This window comes from Bos indicus, chromosome X (assembly GCF_029378745.1).
Source record: "Bos indicus isolate NIAB-ARS_2022 breed Sahiwal x Tharparkar chromosome X, NIAB-ARS_B.indTharparkar_mat_pri_1.0, whole genome shotgun sequence".
Lineage (NCBI taxonomy): Eukaryota > Metazoa > Chordata > Mammalia > Artiodactyla > Bovidae > Bos > Bos indicus.
This window is the reverse complement of record NC_091789.1, coordinates 105,025,681-105,040,969: the sequence shown is the minus strand read 5'-3', so window position 1 is coordinate 105,040,969 and position 15,289 is coordinate 105,025,681. Positions and strand designations below refer to the sequence as shown.

General features: G+C 40.7%; 1 protein-coding gene and 1 pseudogene across 1 annotated transcript; both read left to right on the top strand.

Annotated features, from left to right (window-relative positions):
* The first annotated feature begins 1,326 nt into the window (after positions 1 to 1,326).
* On the top strand, positions 1,327 to 8,072 carry LOC139181407 (zinc finger X-linked protein ZXDB-like). The gene has a single exon (XM_070784756.1). It carries the CDS (start codon positions 1,392 to 1,394, stop codon positions 3,834 to 3,836), a length of 2,445 nt encoding a protein of 814 aa, XP_070640857.1. The 5' UTR covers positions 1,327 to 1,391; the 3' UTR covers positions 3,837 to 8,072.
* Positions 1,572 to 15,289, top strand: part of LOC139181408 (cAMP-regulated phosphoprotein 19 pseudogene) — a 102,126-nt pseudogene continuing 88,408 nt past the window's right edge.

Genomic DNA, 15,289 nt, shown 5'->3' with positions numbered 1-15,289 from the left:
GACACGTCTGACTCTTTTCGGACACCATGGACTGTAGCCGGCAAGGCTCCTCTGACTGAGACTTCTCAGGTAAGAGTACTGGAGAGGGTTGCCATTTCCTTCTCCAGGGAATCTTCTTGACCCAGGGATGGACCCGCGTCTTCTGCATTGGCCGGCATATTCTTTACCACTGAGCCACCAGGGAAGCCCATTTAAACTATAGGTATCCCATAATATAGTCAGCACTTGAAACCTTTCTCTTGCCAGATAATTCACCCTATATTTATATCGGTTCCCAACTCTGACAAATTGGAGGATCATCATCAACATTGATAAGATCATTAGGCATCACAGGCCAAATCCATTACAGTGAGACTAGGCCACCATACTTAATTGCAAGCAGGCACACCGAGGCTACTGGTCAGGCAAAAGGCATCTGTGCCTTTTTCTCAGGACAGTCCACTACAGTAACTTAGGGTTTAACCTTATCACATTTCACCAATATTGCTGTCCAGAGACCTCCACGTACTGGAGAATCTAGAGTAAGCTGAGGAATGCACTCATCATGCTGTGAGATTGGACATGAAATTTACCATGGTGTACCCAAAGCTGGAAGAGCGAAGAGTTGGTTTAGGTTGTGCACCTTATAGGGAGAACCCAGAAGGAGGTTTGGTCTTCCAGATTTCAATATAAACTACTTCATCCTCCAGGCCTTGCATTTCTAGGCTCAACAGTGCTAATCTGCTTTGACCCCACCTCTTACTCATTATAGTCTCTGCAACAGCAGGACGAAAAATTTAACTATGGGACAAATTTTCCTGAGGACATTGCTCAAGACAGTTCTGAATATGGAAGTTTCCAGGAAAATTTTTAAAAAGCCATCATTTTCCATAGTGTATTCTCTCAGGAATTTTCTGTCACCTATCAATCCAGCCAGCCAGCCATCCAATACACAGTGTATAACACATGGTAAGTGCTAACTACCATGCTTAGTACTGGGAGGGACTGGGGTGTATGTGTTTATTTTGGTACATACCGTGAGGTTCCAGTTTATATTGTCATTTAGTAGATAGATACCTAAGGTAGTCATTTCAGCACTTTTTACTGAAGTGAACTGCCATTTCCCTTGTATCTCTGAAAACCTCCTTGATTTCCTACTAATATTAACAGTGGAACTTGCTTATGTATACGAGGCTCTGCCCCTGGGCGTTTTATTCTGTTCTAGAGACCCTGTACAAGAATATTTAAATCACGGTGGCGTTCAACACGTTTTAATATCTGATAGGGCCTGTTTCTGCGCAGTACATTTTTTTTTTTTTTTCCCTTTCAGGAACGTGTTCGGGCCCGCGGCAGGGGGCGGGGTCGCACCTCCTCCGCGGCTCTGGTTCCAGGGGAGCTTCACAGACGAAGAGATGGAAATCCCGAGGCTGCTCCCGGCTCGCGGGATGCGACAAACCGGCGGGGCTGGCAGCCCCGAGGGTGGCGGCCGGATCCGCGGAGGTGCTAACTTGCGGGCCGGTCAGGCCCCGGCGCGCCGCCTCCTGCTGCTCCGTGGCCCTCAAGATGGCGGGCCCGGGCGGCGGCGTGAGGAGGCCAGCGCGGCTTCCTCGTGCCCAGGCCCGGGCCCGAGCCCTTTGGCGCTGAGGCCCGATCACGCTACCGGCTGTGGCAGTGGCGGCGGGAGCGGCGGCGATGACTTCTTCCTGGTGCTGCTGGACCCGGTGGGTGGAGACGTAGAAACCGCGGGCGCTGGCCAGGCCGCAGGGCCCGTGTGGAGGGAGGAGGCCGGGCTGGGCCCAAGGCTCCTGGGGGGCGAAAGCGGCGCGAACCCCGAGGGCCGCCCTGCGCTGGGCCCCAGCTGCCTGTCGGCTATCCCCGCCCCAGTCCCGGCCTTGGCCCCGATCCCCGCTCCAGGCCTGGGCCCTGCCACGGCCTTCGCAGGCACTGTCACCATTCACAACCAAAACCTACTGTTGAGCTTGGAGAATGGCATTCTCACTCTGGCCACGCCCCCACCGCCCGCCTGGGCGCCTGGGGTCGCCCCTGCCCCGCAGCCCAGGGGTCTGGTCGCCCCGCAAGCTGGGATCCCACACGCCGCGGAGTCTGGAGATTGTCCCGAGCTGCCGCCCGACCTCCTGCTGGCGGAGCGGGCAGAACCTGCGCCTGCCCCAGCTCCCAAGGAGGAGGAGGAGGGCCCGGCGGCTGTTGAGAGCCCCCGCGGGCCGCCAGGCCCAGGCCAGGGCGTGTTGCTGTACCTGTGTCCTGAGGTGCAGTGCGGACAAACCTTTGCAAAGAAGCACCAGCTGAAGGTGCACCTGCTGACACACAGCAGCAGCCAGGGCCAGCGGCCCTTCAAGTGCCCCCTGGGTGGTTGTGGGTGGACCTTCACCACCTCCTACAAGCTCAAGAGGCATCTGCAGTCACACGACAAACTGAGGCCCTTCGGCTGCCCAGCAGAGGGCTGTGGCAAGAGCTTCACCACCGTGTATAACCTCAAAGCACACATGAAGGGCCACGAGCAGGAGAACTCATTCAAATGTGAGGTGTGTGAGGAGACCTTCCCCACGCAGGCCAAGCTCAGCGCCCACCAGCGCAGCCACTTCGAGCCTGAGAGACCCTACCAGTGTGCGTTTTCCGGCTGCAAGAAGACATTTATCACAGTGAGTGCCCTGTTTTCCCATAACCGCGCCCACTTCAGGGAACAGGAACTCTTTTCCTGTTCCTTTCCTGGCTGCAGTAAACAGTATGACAAGGCTTGTAGGCTGAAAATTCACCTTCGGAGCCACACTGGTGAGAGACCGTTCCTTTGTGACTTTGAGGGCTGTGGCTGGAACTTCACTAGCATGTCCAAACTCCTAAGGCACAAACGGAAGCACGACGATGACCGGAGGTTCATGTGTCCGGTGGAAGGGTGTGGGAAATCTTTCACAAGGGCTGAACATCTGAAAGGCCACAGCATAACCCACCTGGGCACGAAGCCTTTTGTGTGCCCGGTGGAAGGTTGCTGTGCCAGGTTCTCTGCTCGCAGTAGTCTCTACATTCACTCCAAGAAACACTTGCAGGATGTGGACACTTGGAAAAGCCGATGCCCAGTCGCCACTTGTAATAAACTCTTCACATCCAAGCACAGCATGAAGACCCACATGGCCAAAAGGCACAACCTGCGCCAGGATCTCTTAGCTCAGCTGGAAGCTGCAAATTCTCTTACACCCAGCAGTGAACTTACCAGCCAGGGGCAGAGTGACCTCAGTGATGCTGAGCTTGTGTCTCTCTTCTCTGATGTGCCTGGTAATAATAGTTCTGCTGCAGTACTGGACACGGCATTGGTGAACTCTGGGATCTTGACTATTGATGTGGCTTCTGTGAACTCAACTCTGGCAGGAAACCTCCCTGCTAATAATAATAATTCCTTAGGGCAGGCAGTGGACCCTCAGGCCTTGATGGCCACCAGTGACCTTCCTCAAAGTTTGGATACCTCACTCTTCTTTGGAACGACAGCAGCAGGTTTTCAGCAGGGTCCCTTAGATATGGATGATGTCTCAAGTCTAAGTGCGGGGCCGTTGGCATCTCTGAGTTCTTTGGCTTTGAAAAACTCGAGTCAAGAGCCCCAAGCTTTGATCCCTAGCAGTAAGCTAACAGTAGACACAGATGCTCTGACTCCTTCAAGCACCCTTTGTGAAAACAGTGTCTCAGAACTACTGCCACCAACCAAAACGGAATGGAATGTACATCCTGACTCTGACTTCTTTGCACAGGAGGAAGAAACCCAGTTTGGATTCTCCAATCCAGCAGGAAACCATGGGTCTCAGAAAGAAACAGATCTTATCACAGTGACTGGCAGCTCATTTTTGGTATGAACTAAATTCTGTTCATTCCTGCCACATGGCTTACTTTTATTGATGACACTCAATTTTGAGAATATTCTGGCCTGAATGCTTAAATACAGTCATTTCTTATAGGTCTGAAGGAGAACAGAGCCCTGGGCTGCAAGTTTGGAGATTTAAATCCTGATCTTGGGTCTGGAACTTGCGGGTTGTGTGACCTTGAACAAGTCACTTATCCTATCTGAGCCTTAATTTCCTTATTTATGAGATGAGGTGGTTTGAATAGATTGTTCATGTGGTCATTTTAGCTCTATTTTCTTGAGTTTGTGCTCTTTCTTGAAAATTTTAGGACCTTTTACAATGATTAACAACTGCATATGCTGCTAATGTAAGGAAAAGTGCACTGAGAGTTAATGATCTGAATGCATAGAACTGGTGTTTAACTTTAAAATTTTAGTGGAAAATTTTTGCAGTGCCAAAATATCTCTAAAATCTAGTGGTAGCGCTTTAAAAAGAAAGCTGAAAGTCTGGGTTAGCTCTTTTTACATTTTTATCTTTCTAGCCTCTTTTTTTTTTTTTTTTTTGATGGAAGGCTGTGTTGGCGAAAGTGCCAAGTGTTTGATATGACTCAGAGTCAGAAATATTGACTTTGTGGTGTTGAAAAAGTGGCCTTAAATAAGTCATTTTCTCTTACTAACCCTTATTTCCCTAGGTGTCATGACTTCATTGTAATTTACACATACCTGATGCATTGTAGACTTCCTTTTCTATCCTATTAGTTAGGTTTGGAGGGAAAATGTTTTGTACTTTGGCATGCTTTAGTGAAATTTTATGACCTTTTCTGCCCTCTCATTCCCTTCTTCAAAGAGAAACAATTAGCATAATTTAACATCATGCTTGTTCAGGCAATGATGTTTAATGCAGGTTAACAAACAGAAAAGGGAATCTCTGTCTCCCACAGATTAAGGAATTTTTACAACACAATTCTGTGAGTTTGCCAACCTGTTCAATAGACCAGGACAGTGTCTTTGCTCTGCCTTCAAAGCTGTCTTGTAGAGTGACGAGAAAGCCTGTGGTTCCAAGAAAATCTGGAAATGGACCAGAGTAAGATTTTCTTCCCTCTGTGCTCCAGAGAGTTCATTGTTTGCCTTCTTCCAGAGTTGGAATGAGAGATTTACTTTGCATTTTGAGTAAATATTATCTGTCTTACCTGAGCATAGAATTTTATAGTTTATGTAGCACTTTCACAACTGTTATATTTGATCCTCACAATATTTTGAGATAATTGTGGCAAAGTTGCAACTATAAGTCATATTAATATTTACCTAACTCATGTCTGTGTGTGTGTGTGTGTCTATGTGTGTGTATGTATGTATGCACATCAACTTTCATTCTACTCTTCAGAGTTTCATGGTAACTTTTGTTTATAACCACTTGTTCTGTTCCACCATAATTGATGTCTGTTGTCTTCTGCCAGCTCTGCTCCCTCTCTATTCTCTCACATGTGCACTACATTCCTTGCCATGATCTCTGTTTTTTTGAATTAGGTAAGTTTTTTTCATGGTCACCATCTCTCAACCATTCAGGACATGGCCCATTTTTCAGTCCCAATATTTACTGCAAGTCTGAATTAAGAAATTATTTTCTGGAATTAGAGGTCAGAGTGTTTGTATATGAATCAAATAATAATGGGCATATTTTATGTAAGGTTTTAGTGAGACATGTAGTTTTTTATTTTTCTATTTTTTTTTTTTTTTACTGTGTAATTCTGCTAGCAAACACTATTGCTCTGAAGCATTCTAATCCAGTACTGTTTGTATGTACGTTTGTCGATAACAATTACTGTAGCACTTTGGCAGTGCACTTTATAATTTGCCATCTTGAAATGCATCTGTGCTGTCTAATTTTTAAATTGGTTGTACTCATTCAGTGAAAAAGCAAAAAGTATGCATCAATTTGTACTCCAAAGAAATGGTCAGAGTGTAATTGTTTCTAACCGTTTAACAGTTCTCCCTCAGCACTTTCAAAAAATTTAAGCCCATTTTAGAAATGTGTTGTCATCACTTAAGTCCAAGAGGAAGGTCTTAAGCATCTGTTAATATATATAATCATAAAGATATTTTAAAATCCTGTCATTTTGTTTCTTTTATCCCTCATTAAAAATGATCTTAAAATATGCTTTTGTTATATTCTGTTGCATTGTCAAAGGACAGGCTCTATTTTTCTTGAAGATAAAAATCTTGTATTTATGGGCCCACATGATTTCTTTCAGTCAATTTGTTGAAAAGATTTCTCACTCAATACCTTTTTTCCAAGCTGACAGTGAAAATAGCATGAAACTACAGTCAGAAGTATCACTACAAGCATAATGGTTATGTTTTTGTTAGTGTTGGCATAAATTTGCCATTCAGAAGAGAATAGTGGGGTATGATTTAATATTATCTCATTTGCTTTTTGTGCTTTTTCAGTCTTTGATCTATTAAAATTTTGCCAATTGAAATCCTAATAACAAAATACTTTATAGAAAGCTTTGCATCCCCAGGGTGTTCACCATGAGTTGAAATACTTTTATCTTGACATTTTTACCTTGATCTCACTATAGTATTACATAATTGAAAGCCTTGAGTAATAGAAGTGAAACTTGATAGAATATAAGGGTCATTTTTCTCTGGATCAAATACTTCATATTCCTATCCAGGAAAAATAAAAGAAGGGTATTTATGACTATTCCTTGATTCCAGATAAAACATTGATTAATTCCCTGTTTGTGAATATCCATAATCCCTTCATAATTACTGACATCAAACAGATCCACTTGATGATTTGGTAATAAAACCTAATTTGGTTGCAGCTCACTCAAACTATTGATAACAGTGATGATTGAAATATAAGACTGAGCTGAAATTTATGTAATTTATTGGTTCTGAACTAAAGATTTGTTTAACAATTTTTTTATAAAGTGAAATATGTTATGAATATTTAGAGAACAGGTTATCAAGCACTTTGTCAGAACACAACTATATATTAAAAGCAAAACACTTATTACAAATGAATTTTTTATATTTTTCAAATTTAAGTTGATTTGGTAACATTATAAGCTTATTGTATATTTCATGCTAATTTACTGCCTATATACAAAATACAAGATAGAAGAGTATTAGAGATTCAGATAAGAGGAATTAAATGTGAGCTACTTCTTAATTTTGGAGAGGAAATGTAAATTTACATTAAATATTTCATATCAGAACAATATCAGCAAGTGTGTTTTCAGACATTAAATTAATGGCTTGGAGGAAAGGAGGAGCAATAGCTATGCTTTAATGTATGGTTAGATTTAATTACATAGATAAGAAAATAGATAAATTCCAGTCAGGAAAAAAAAGCACAAGAAAAGAATTTGAAATGCAATTGGCCACAAAACACTTGGAAAGACAACTAGCTCAAATGCAGGATGCATTTTTGATAAGTGCTAGGTCTGCAAATATGGAACCAATCTCTGAAGAACTATGAAAACCAGTCACACTGGATAGGACTTTATTCTGGACATGTTTAAGAGTCAGTGAAAATATTAATGTTTAAGAAGAGAAGTTAAATGATGAATATATAGAAAGTTTAATATAGTAGACATGTACAATGTGAATTTGGTTAGGGGAAATAGGAAAATCATTTAGGACTCTAACAATTTCAGGGTTCTGTGATGAAGGCTTGGACTGGAGTTGTGGCAGAAAAGGACAGATTGGAGATGTTTCTAAATTGGAGAAACATATAACTTGGTGACTCACTGAATATATGAGACATCTATGAGAGAACAGAAGATCAGAAATGATGCTTTAAGGATTTTTTTGAAAACTAAAACTTACATTTCATTAACATAAAATGTTGGGTATTGACTGTTTTCAGGAATATATACTGAAACAAAATTAATTTAGGGCATGTTTAATTTATTGAGAAGTGAAGAATCAGTTAAACCCTGAATAAACTATACATATTGTGGGTTATACACACGATTAGACAGGGGCCATTTCATATCTCTTGGCTCCTTCATATAGTCTCAGATTTACATTCAATGTCTGTACTCTGGTTTGCCTTTGAGTATTAATATCTGCAGTCGTCTTCAACCTCATACAACACCCTCCCACAATACTCTGCATCAAAATGTGCTATATTACCTTGTCTGACAATTTTTTGTTACAATACTCTTCCCTACAATGGATATTCAACAGATGTTTTATGTAGTACTTAGTAATATAATAAATCAATTCTCCAGAATTGAGAGATGCTGTGTAGTCATTACTTTCAATAGTTCCTCAATATAAACTCTGCTAGATTGAATTTTACCTATATTTTTCTCATAGTAGAACAGATAGGACCAGAATTGTCCAAAACTAACTTCCATGTGATCCTTGGGGCTCCTTATTCATGATTCCCTCTGTGACTAACAATGTGGTGTAGGAACTAAGTCACAGGGATCACATCCTCTCTTATTTATATATCCTAGCATTTCCCCCCCCTCCTTTTTTTTTTTTTTTTTTGGTTACCTTTACCAATAATGGTGATAACTCAGATGGAATGGAGTCCAAAGAAAAAGTGAGAGAATGAAAAAGTAGCATAAATAATTACATAGCAATTATATTTTGTTTGATGGTGAATTTTGTCATCTGATGTTCTGTCATCAACAGAACACTTCATCTCATTCTGATTTTCTGCTAACATTTCAGTCAGTTCAGTTCAGTCGCTCAGTCGTGTCTGACTCTTTGTGACCCCGTCGACTGCAGCATGCCAGGTTTCCCTGTCCACCACCAAGTCCTGGAGCTTGCTCAAATTCATATCCATCGAGTTGGTGATCCCATTCAACTATCTCATCCTCTGTCGTCCCCTTCTCCTGCCTTCAGTCTTTCCCAGCATCAGGGTCTTTTCTAAGGAGTCAGGTCTCCACATCAGGTGGGCAAAGTATTGGAGCTTCAGCTTCAGCATCAGTCCTTCCAATGAACATTCAGGGCTGATTTCCTTTTCAATTGACTGGCTTGATCTCCTTGCAGTCCAAGGGACTCTCGAGTCTTCGCCAACACCGCAGTTCAAAAGCATCAATTCTTTGGCACTCAGCTTGCTTAATATTCAAACACTCACATCCATACATGACTACTGGAAAAACCATAGCTTTGAGTAGATGGACCTTTGTTGGCAAAGTAATGTCTCTGCTTTTTAATATGCTGTCTAGGTTAGTCATAGCTTTTCTTCCAAGGAGCAAGCATCTTAATTTCATGGCTGCAGTCACCCTCTGCAGTGATTTTGGAGCCCAAGAAAATAAAGTCTGTCACTGTGTCCATTGTTTCCTCCATCTATTTGCCATGAAATGATGGTACTGAATGCCATGATCTTAGTTTTTGGAATGTTGAGTTTTAAGCAAGCTTTTTCACTTTCCTCTTTCCCTTTCATCAAGTGTCTCTTTAGTTCCTCTTCACTCTCTGCCATAAGGGTGGTGTCATCTGCATATCTGAGGTTATTGATATTTCTCCTGGAAATCCTGATTCCAGTTTGTACTTCATCTAGCCTGGCATTTCACATGATGTACTCTGCACATAAGTTAAATAAACAGGGTGACAATATACAGCTTTGATGTTTTCCCAATTTGGAACTAGTCTGTTGTTTCATATCCAGTTTTAATTGTTGTTTCTTGACCTGCATGCAGATTTCTCAGGAGGTAGTCAGGTGGTCTGGTATTCCCATCTCTTAAAGAATTTTCCACAGTTTGTTGTGATCCACACATTTAAAGGTTTTGGTGTATGTCCAACTCTTTGTGACTCCATGGACTATACACTCCATGAAATTCTCCAGGCCAGAATACTGGAGTGGGTAGCCTTTTCCTTCTCCAGGGGATCTTCCCAACCCAGGGAGTTTTGGTCTGGAAGATCCCCTGGAGAAGGGAACGGCAATCCACTCCAGTATTCTTGCCTGGAGAATTCTATGGACAGACCATGGGGTCACAAAGAGTTGGACACAACTGAGTGACTAACACTTTCATCTTTGTCATAGCTTTTCTTCCAAGAAGCAAAGACCTGAAAAAAACACTTGGTCTACAGAAAACCATTCACTATTTTAAACAAAGCAAGACAGTGATTTTAAGAGCACTAAGAAAGTGTGAATCCCTTAGGAAGATCTCTTACTGTTATCAGCTTTTTAAGAAATGGATAATTACTGAGTGCTTACTCTGTGTGAGACACTATAAAGTTTAAAACAAAAGCTTGCATGCATGCTAAGTTGCTTCAGTTGTGTCTGACTTTGTGAACCTATGGACTGTAGCCTGCCAGGTTCCTCTATCCATGGGATTCTCCAGGCAAGAATACTGGAGTGGGTTGCCATGTTGTCCTCCAGGGGATCTTCCTAACCCATGGACTGAACTTGTGTCTCTTACATCTCTTGCATTGGCAGGTGGGTTCTTTAACAATTCATTCAAACAAACATTTTTGAGCACATATTTGACAATCTGTTCTTATGCTCACAGACATTATTATATAAGTAAAGAAAACTCAAGCAATGAAAAATAATATATAGTCAAGTTCTAAATGGTTATAGTTTAGAATGATAAAGATTTAAATAGCAGCTGTCATTCTTAGAGTATGGAGTAAAAATTGTGATAAGAAAAATTCAATACACAAATTATCAAAGGTACTTCAAAAAATTTTAAGAATCTAAACTTTAATTTGGCATACAGCAATTAGATTAAACTATCCTAAATTAAAATTTAAACAAAATTTTGAGTGGTACTTAAATAATTATAAGGAATCCTTTGGCAAATACATTTTAAATTATGCTTTATTTTTATTTATTCTATACTGGAATCCTGAATGTAGTATTATATATGAAAGTGATCTTCTGGAAATCATATAAAATAAATGTCATTTTCAAAGCAAAAACTATAGATAATAGTACTAAGATAAGTGAAATTTCTTTTTTTTTTTAGAGTAGAATTATTTTATTTTATTTTATTTTATTTTTTTTTTGGTAGGAGGAGCACAACTGCATTTATTTATTTATTTATTTAAATTTTATTTTATTTTTAAACTTTACAATATTGTATTAGTTTTGCCAAATATCGAAATGAATCCACCACAGGTATACCTGTGTTCCCCATCCTGAACCCTCCTCCCTCCTCCTCCCCATGCCCTCCCTCTGGGTCGTCCCAGTGCACCAGCCCCAAGCATCCAGTATTGTGCATCGAATCTGGACTGGCGACTCATTTCATACATGATATTATACATGTTTCAATGCCATTCTCCCAAATCTCCCCACCCTCTCCCTCTCCCACAGAGTCCATAAGACTGATCTATACATCAGTGTCTCTTTTGCTGTCTCGTACAGGGTTATTGTTACCATCTTTCTAAATTCCATATATATGCGTTAGTATACTGTATTGGTGTTTTTCTTTCTGGCTTACTTCACTCTGTATAATAGGTTCCAGTTTCATAACACAGTTGGAAAGGGGAACAAAGTCCACCATAGCAAAACACGACTCTCTTTAGTGGCAAGCAGCACTGTGTTTCCGAGATGAAAAACAATTACAAATGGTAGCAAAAACAAAGACATTTCAGCTCTAGGCACTCTCCCTTTGGAATGAAGCCCCAAAATTGTTAATCTTTAGCAGGCTTTATTTCCCTTTCTTGTTTACCTGATACAATGGAGGGATAACTGTGGTATGAAACAACATTATGCTGGATGTGGAAGAAGGAAGCTGGCTACCTATCTGTTTGTGGGGAATTAGCCAAAACAGAGAGCTGAAGTGGAAATTCCTCAGGCAATGACTCAGTGAATAGAGTAAAAGTTCATTCCAGGATAGTTCCAATTTTAGATTGTGTACTGATAGATATTTTTTCCTCTTGATTCATATTGGAATTAATTAATACTAAATATAGCATTTGGTGTTTCTAAGGAAATGCAACATTTTTTTCTCCCTTAAAGTCACCTTATGTTCCTGTGCTCCTTGTAATTTATGATTATTACTTTATTGTTAATTATCAATAATATAAATAAGAACTGTTATCAGATGCCATGACATACTAATAGAACAAAGGGGATGTCATATTTGTTATTTTTGCCTCACTTACCAGAAGGTTGATTAAGTAAAACTTGTTTTTCTATGTTTTTTCCTTTGAAGATTCACTTTCCCAAGGCTATGTCATTGTTTATGTACTTAGAAAGCAATAGGTCTTTGGAGCATTGTTAAAATATTAATGTCTTTGCAATTATAACCTTAGTAATTTGGCTACCTTGAAAATGGAGAAACCTAGGCCAGATGTAAAACTACTTCCCTGGCGAGGGCATATGGAAAGGAATGAAGGAAAAATTCATTGGGAAAAACAGAAATTCCTTTCTGTTATTAAATCAGACTTTGTTTTATCAATCCTTGTGATTAATCTTGTGTATTTTACCGCATATCATAGTCTACATTCAGAAGACTCTATATACAGTATTGAGTCTTTCTTAAAATAAGACTTTAAAAATTTGCTGACTTTTAATATATTTAACTTTTATTGAATTATAATTGGCATACAATATAATGTTAGTTTCAAGTGTACAACATAGGTATTTAACATTTTTTTTTTTTTTTTACTTTTAATTAGTTCAGTTCAGTTCAGTCGCTCATCGTATCTGACTCTTTGTGACCCCATGAACCGTGGCATGCCAGGCCTCCCTGGACATCACCAACTCCCGGAGTCCACCCAAACCCATGTGCATTTAGTCGGTGATGCCATCTTACCATCTCATCCTCTATTGTCCCCTTCTCCTCCTGCCCTTGATCGTTACCAGCATCAAGGTCTTTTCAAATGAGTCAGCTCTTCGCATGAGGTGGCCAAAGTATTGGAGTTTCAGCTTCAACATCAGTCCTACCAATGAACACCCAGGACTGATCTCCTTTAGGATGGACTGGTTGGATCTCCTTGCAGTCCAAGGGACTCTCAAGAGTCTGCTCCAACACCACAGTTCAAAAGCATCAATTCTTCAGCGCTCAGCTTTCTTCACAGTCCAACTCTCACATCCATACATGACCACTGGAAAAACCATAGCCTTGACTAGACAGACCTTTGTTGAAAAAGTAATGTCTCTACTTTTTAATATGCTGTCTAGGTTGGTCATAACTTTCCTTCCAAGGAGCAAGCATCTGTTAATTTCATGGCTGCAATCACCATCTGCAGTGATTTTGGAGCCAAGGAAAATAAAGTCAGCTACTGTTTTCACTGTTTCCCCGTCTATTTCCCATGAAGTGATGGGAACAGATGCCGTGGTCTTTGTTTTCTGAATGTTGAGCTTTAAGCCAACTTTTTCACTCTCCTCTTTCACTTTTCATCAAGAGGCTCTTTAGTTCTTCTTCACTTTCTGCCATAAGGGTGGTGTTATCTGCATATCTGTGGTTATTGATATTTCTCCCAGCAATCTTGATTCCAGCTTGTGCTTCCTCCAGCCCAGCTTTTCTCATGATGTACTCTGCATATAAGTTAAATTAGCAGAGTGACAATATACAGCCTTGACGTACTCCTTTTCCTATTTGGAACCAGTCTGTTCCATGTCCAGTTCTAACTGTTGCTTCCTGACCTGCATATAGGTTTCTCAAGAGGCAGGTCAGGTGATCTGGTATTCCCATCTCTTTCAGAATTTTCCACAGTTTATTGTGATCCACACAGTCAGAGGCTTTGGCATAGTCAATAAAGCAGAAATAGATGTTTTTCTGGAACTCTCTTGCTTTTTCCATGATCCAGCGGATGTTGGCAATTTGATCTCTGGTTCCTCTGCCTTTTCTAAAACCAGCTTGAACATCTGGAAGTTCACGGTTCATGTATTGCTGAAGCCTGGCTTGGAGAATTTTAAGCTTTATTTTACTACCGTGTGAATTGAGTGCAAGTGTGTGGTAGTTTGAGCATTCTTTGGCATTGCCTTTCTTTGGGATTGGAATGAAAATGGACCTTTTCCAGTCCTGTGGCCACTGCTGAGTTTTCCAAATTTGCTGGCATATTGAGTGCAGCACTTTCACAGCATCATCTTTCAGGATTTGAAATAGCTCAACTGGAATTCCATCACGTCCACTAGCTTTGTTCGTATTGATGCTTCCTAAGGCCCACTTGACTTCACATTCCAGGATGTCTGGCTTTAGGTGAGTGATCACACCATCGTGATTATCTGGGTTGTGAAGATCTTTTTTGTACAGTTCTTTTGTGTATTCTTGCCACCTCTTCTTAATATCTTCTGCTTCTATTAGGTCCCTAACATTTCTGTCTTTATTGAGCCCATCTTTGCATGAAATGTTCCTTTGGTATCTCTAATTTTCTTGAAGAGATCTTTGCTGCTAAGTTGCTTCAGTCGTGTCCGACTCTGTGCAACCCCATAGATGGCAGCCCACCAGGCTCCCCCATCCTTGGGATTCTCTAGGCAAGAATACTGGAGTGGGTTGCCATTTCCTTCTCCAATGGATGAAAGTGAAAATTGAAAGTGAAGTTGCTCAGTCGTGTCCGACTCTTAGCGACCCCATGGACTGAAGCCTACCAGGCTCCTCCGTCCATGGGATTTTCCAGGCAAGAGTACTGGAGTGGGGTGCCATAGTCTTTCCCATTCTACTGTTTTCCTCTCTTTCTTTGCATTAATCACTGAGGAAGGCTTTCTTGTCTCTCCTTGCTATTCTTTGGAACTCTGCATTCAAATGGTATATCTTTTCTTTTCTCCTTTGCTTTTCACTTCCCTTGTTTCCACAGCTATTTGTAAGGCCTCCTCAGACAGCTGTTTTGCTTTTTTGTATTTGTATTTCTTGGGGATGGTCTTGATTCCTGTCTCCTGTACAATGTCATGAACCTCCATCCATAGTTCATCATTTTCTTTTTAATTTAATTTATTTGAAGTATACTTAATTTTATTGAAGTATAATTGCTTTGCAATCATATTTATTATAAAATTATATTTATATAAATTTTTTATTATAAAATTAATTTAATTTAATTTTATTGAAGTATAATTGCTTTGCAAAATTTTGTTGTTTTCTGTCAAACCTCAGCATGAGTCAACCGTAGGTATACATATATAATTTCCATTTTGAACCTCTGTTCCATCTCCCTCCCCAACCCACCCTTCTAGATTGATACAGAAACCCTGTTTGAGTTTCCTGAGCCATACAGCAAATTCCAGTTGGCTATCTATTTTACATATGATAATGTAAGTATGCAGATGACACCACCCTTATAGCAGAAAGTGAAGAGGAACTAAAAAGCCTCTTGATGAAAGTGAAAGTGGAGAGTGAAAACGTTGGCTTAAAACTCAACATTCAGAAAACAAAGATCTTGGCATCTGGTCCTATCACTTCATGGGAAATAGATGGGGAAACAGTGGAAACAGTGTCAGGCTTTGTTTTTTCCGGCTCCAAAATCACTGCGGATGGTGATTGCAGCCATGAAATTAAAAGATGCATACTCCTTGGAAAGAAAGTTATGACCGACCTAGATAGCATA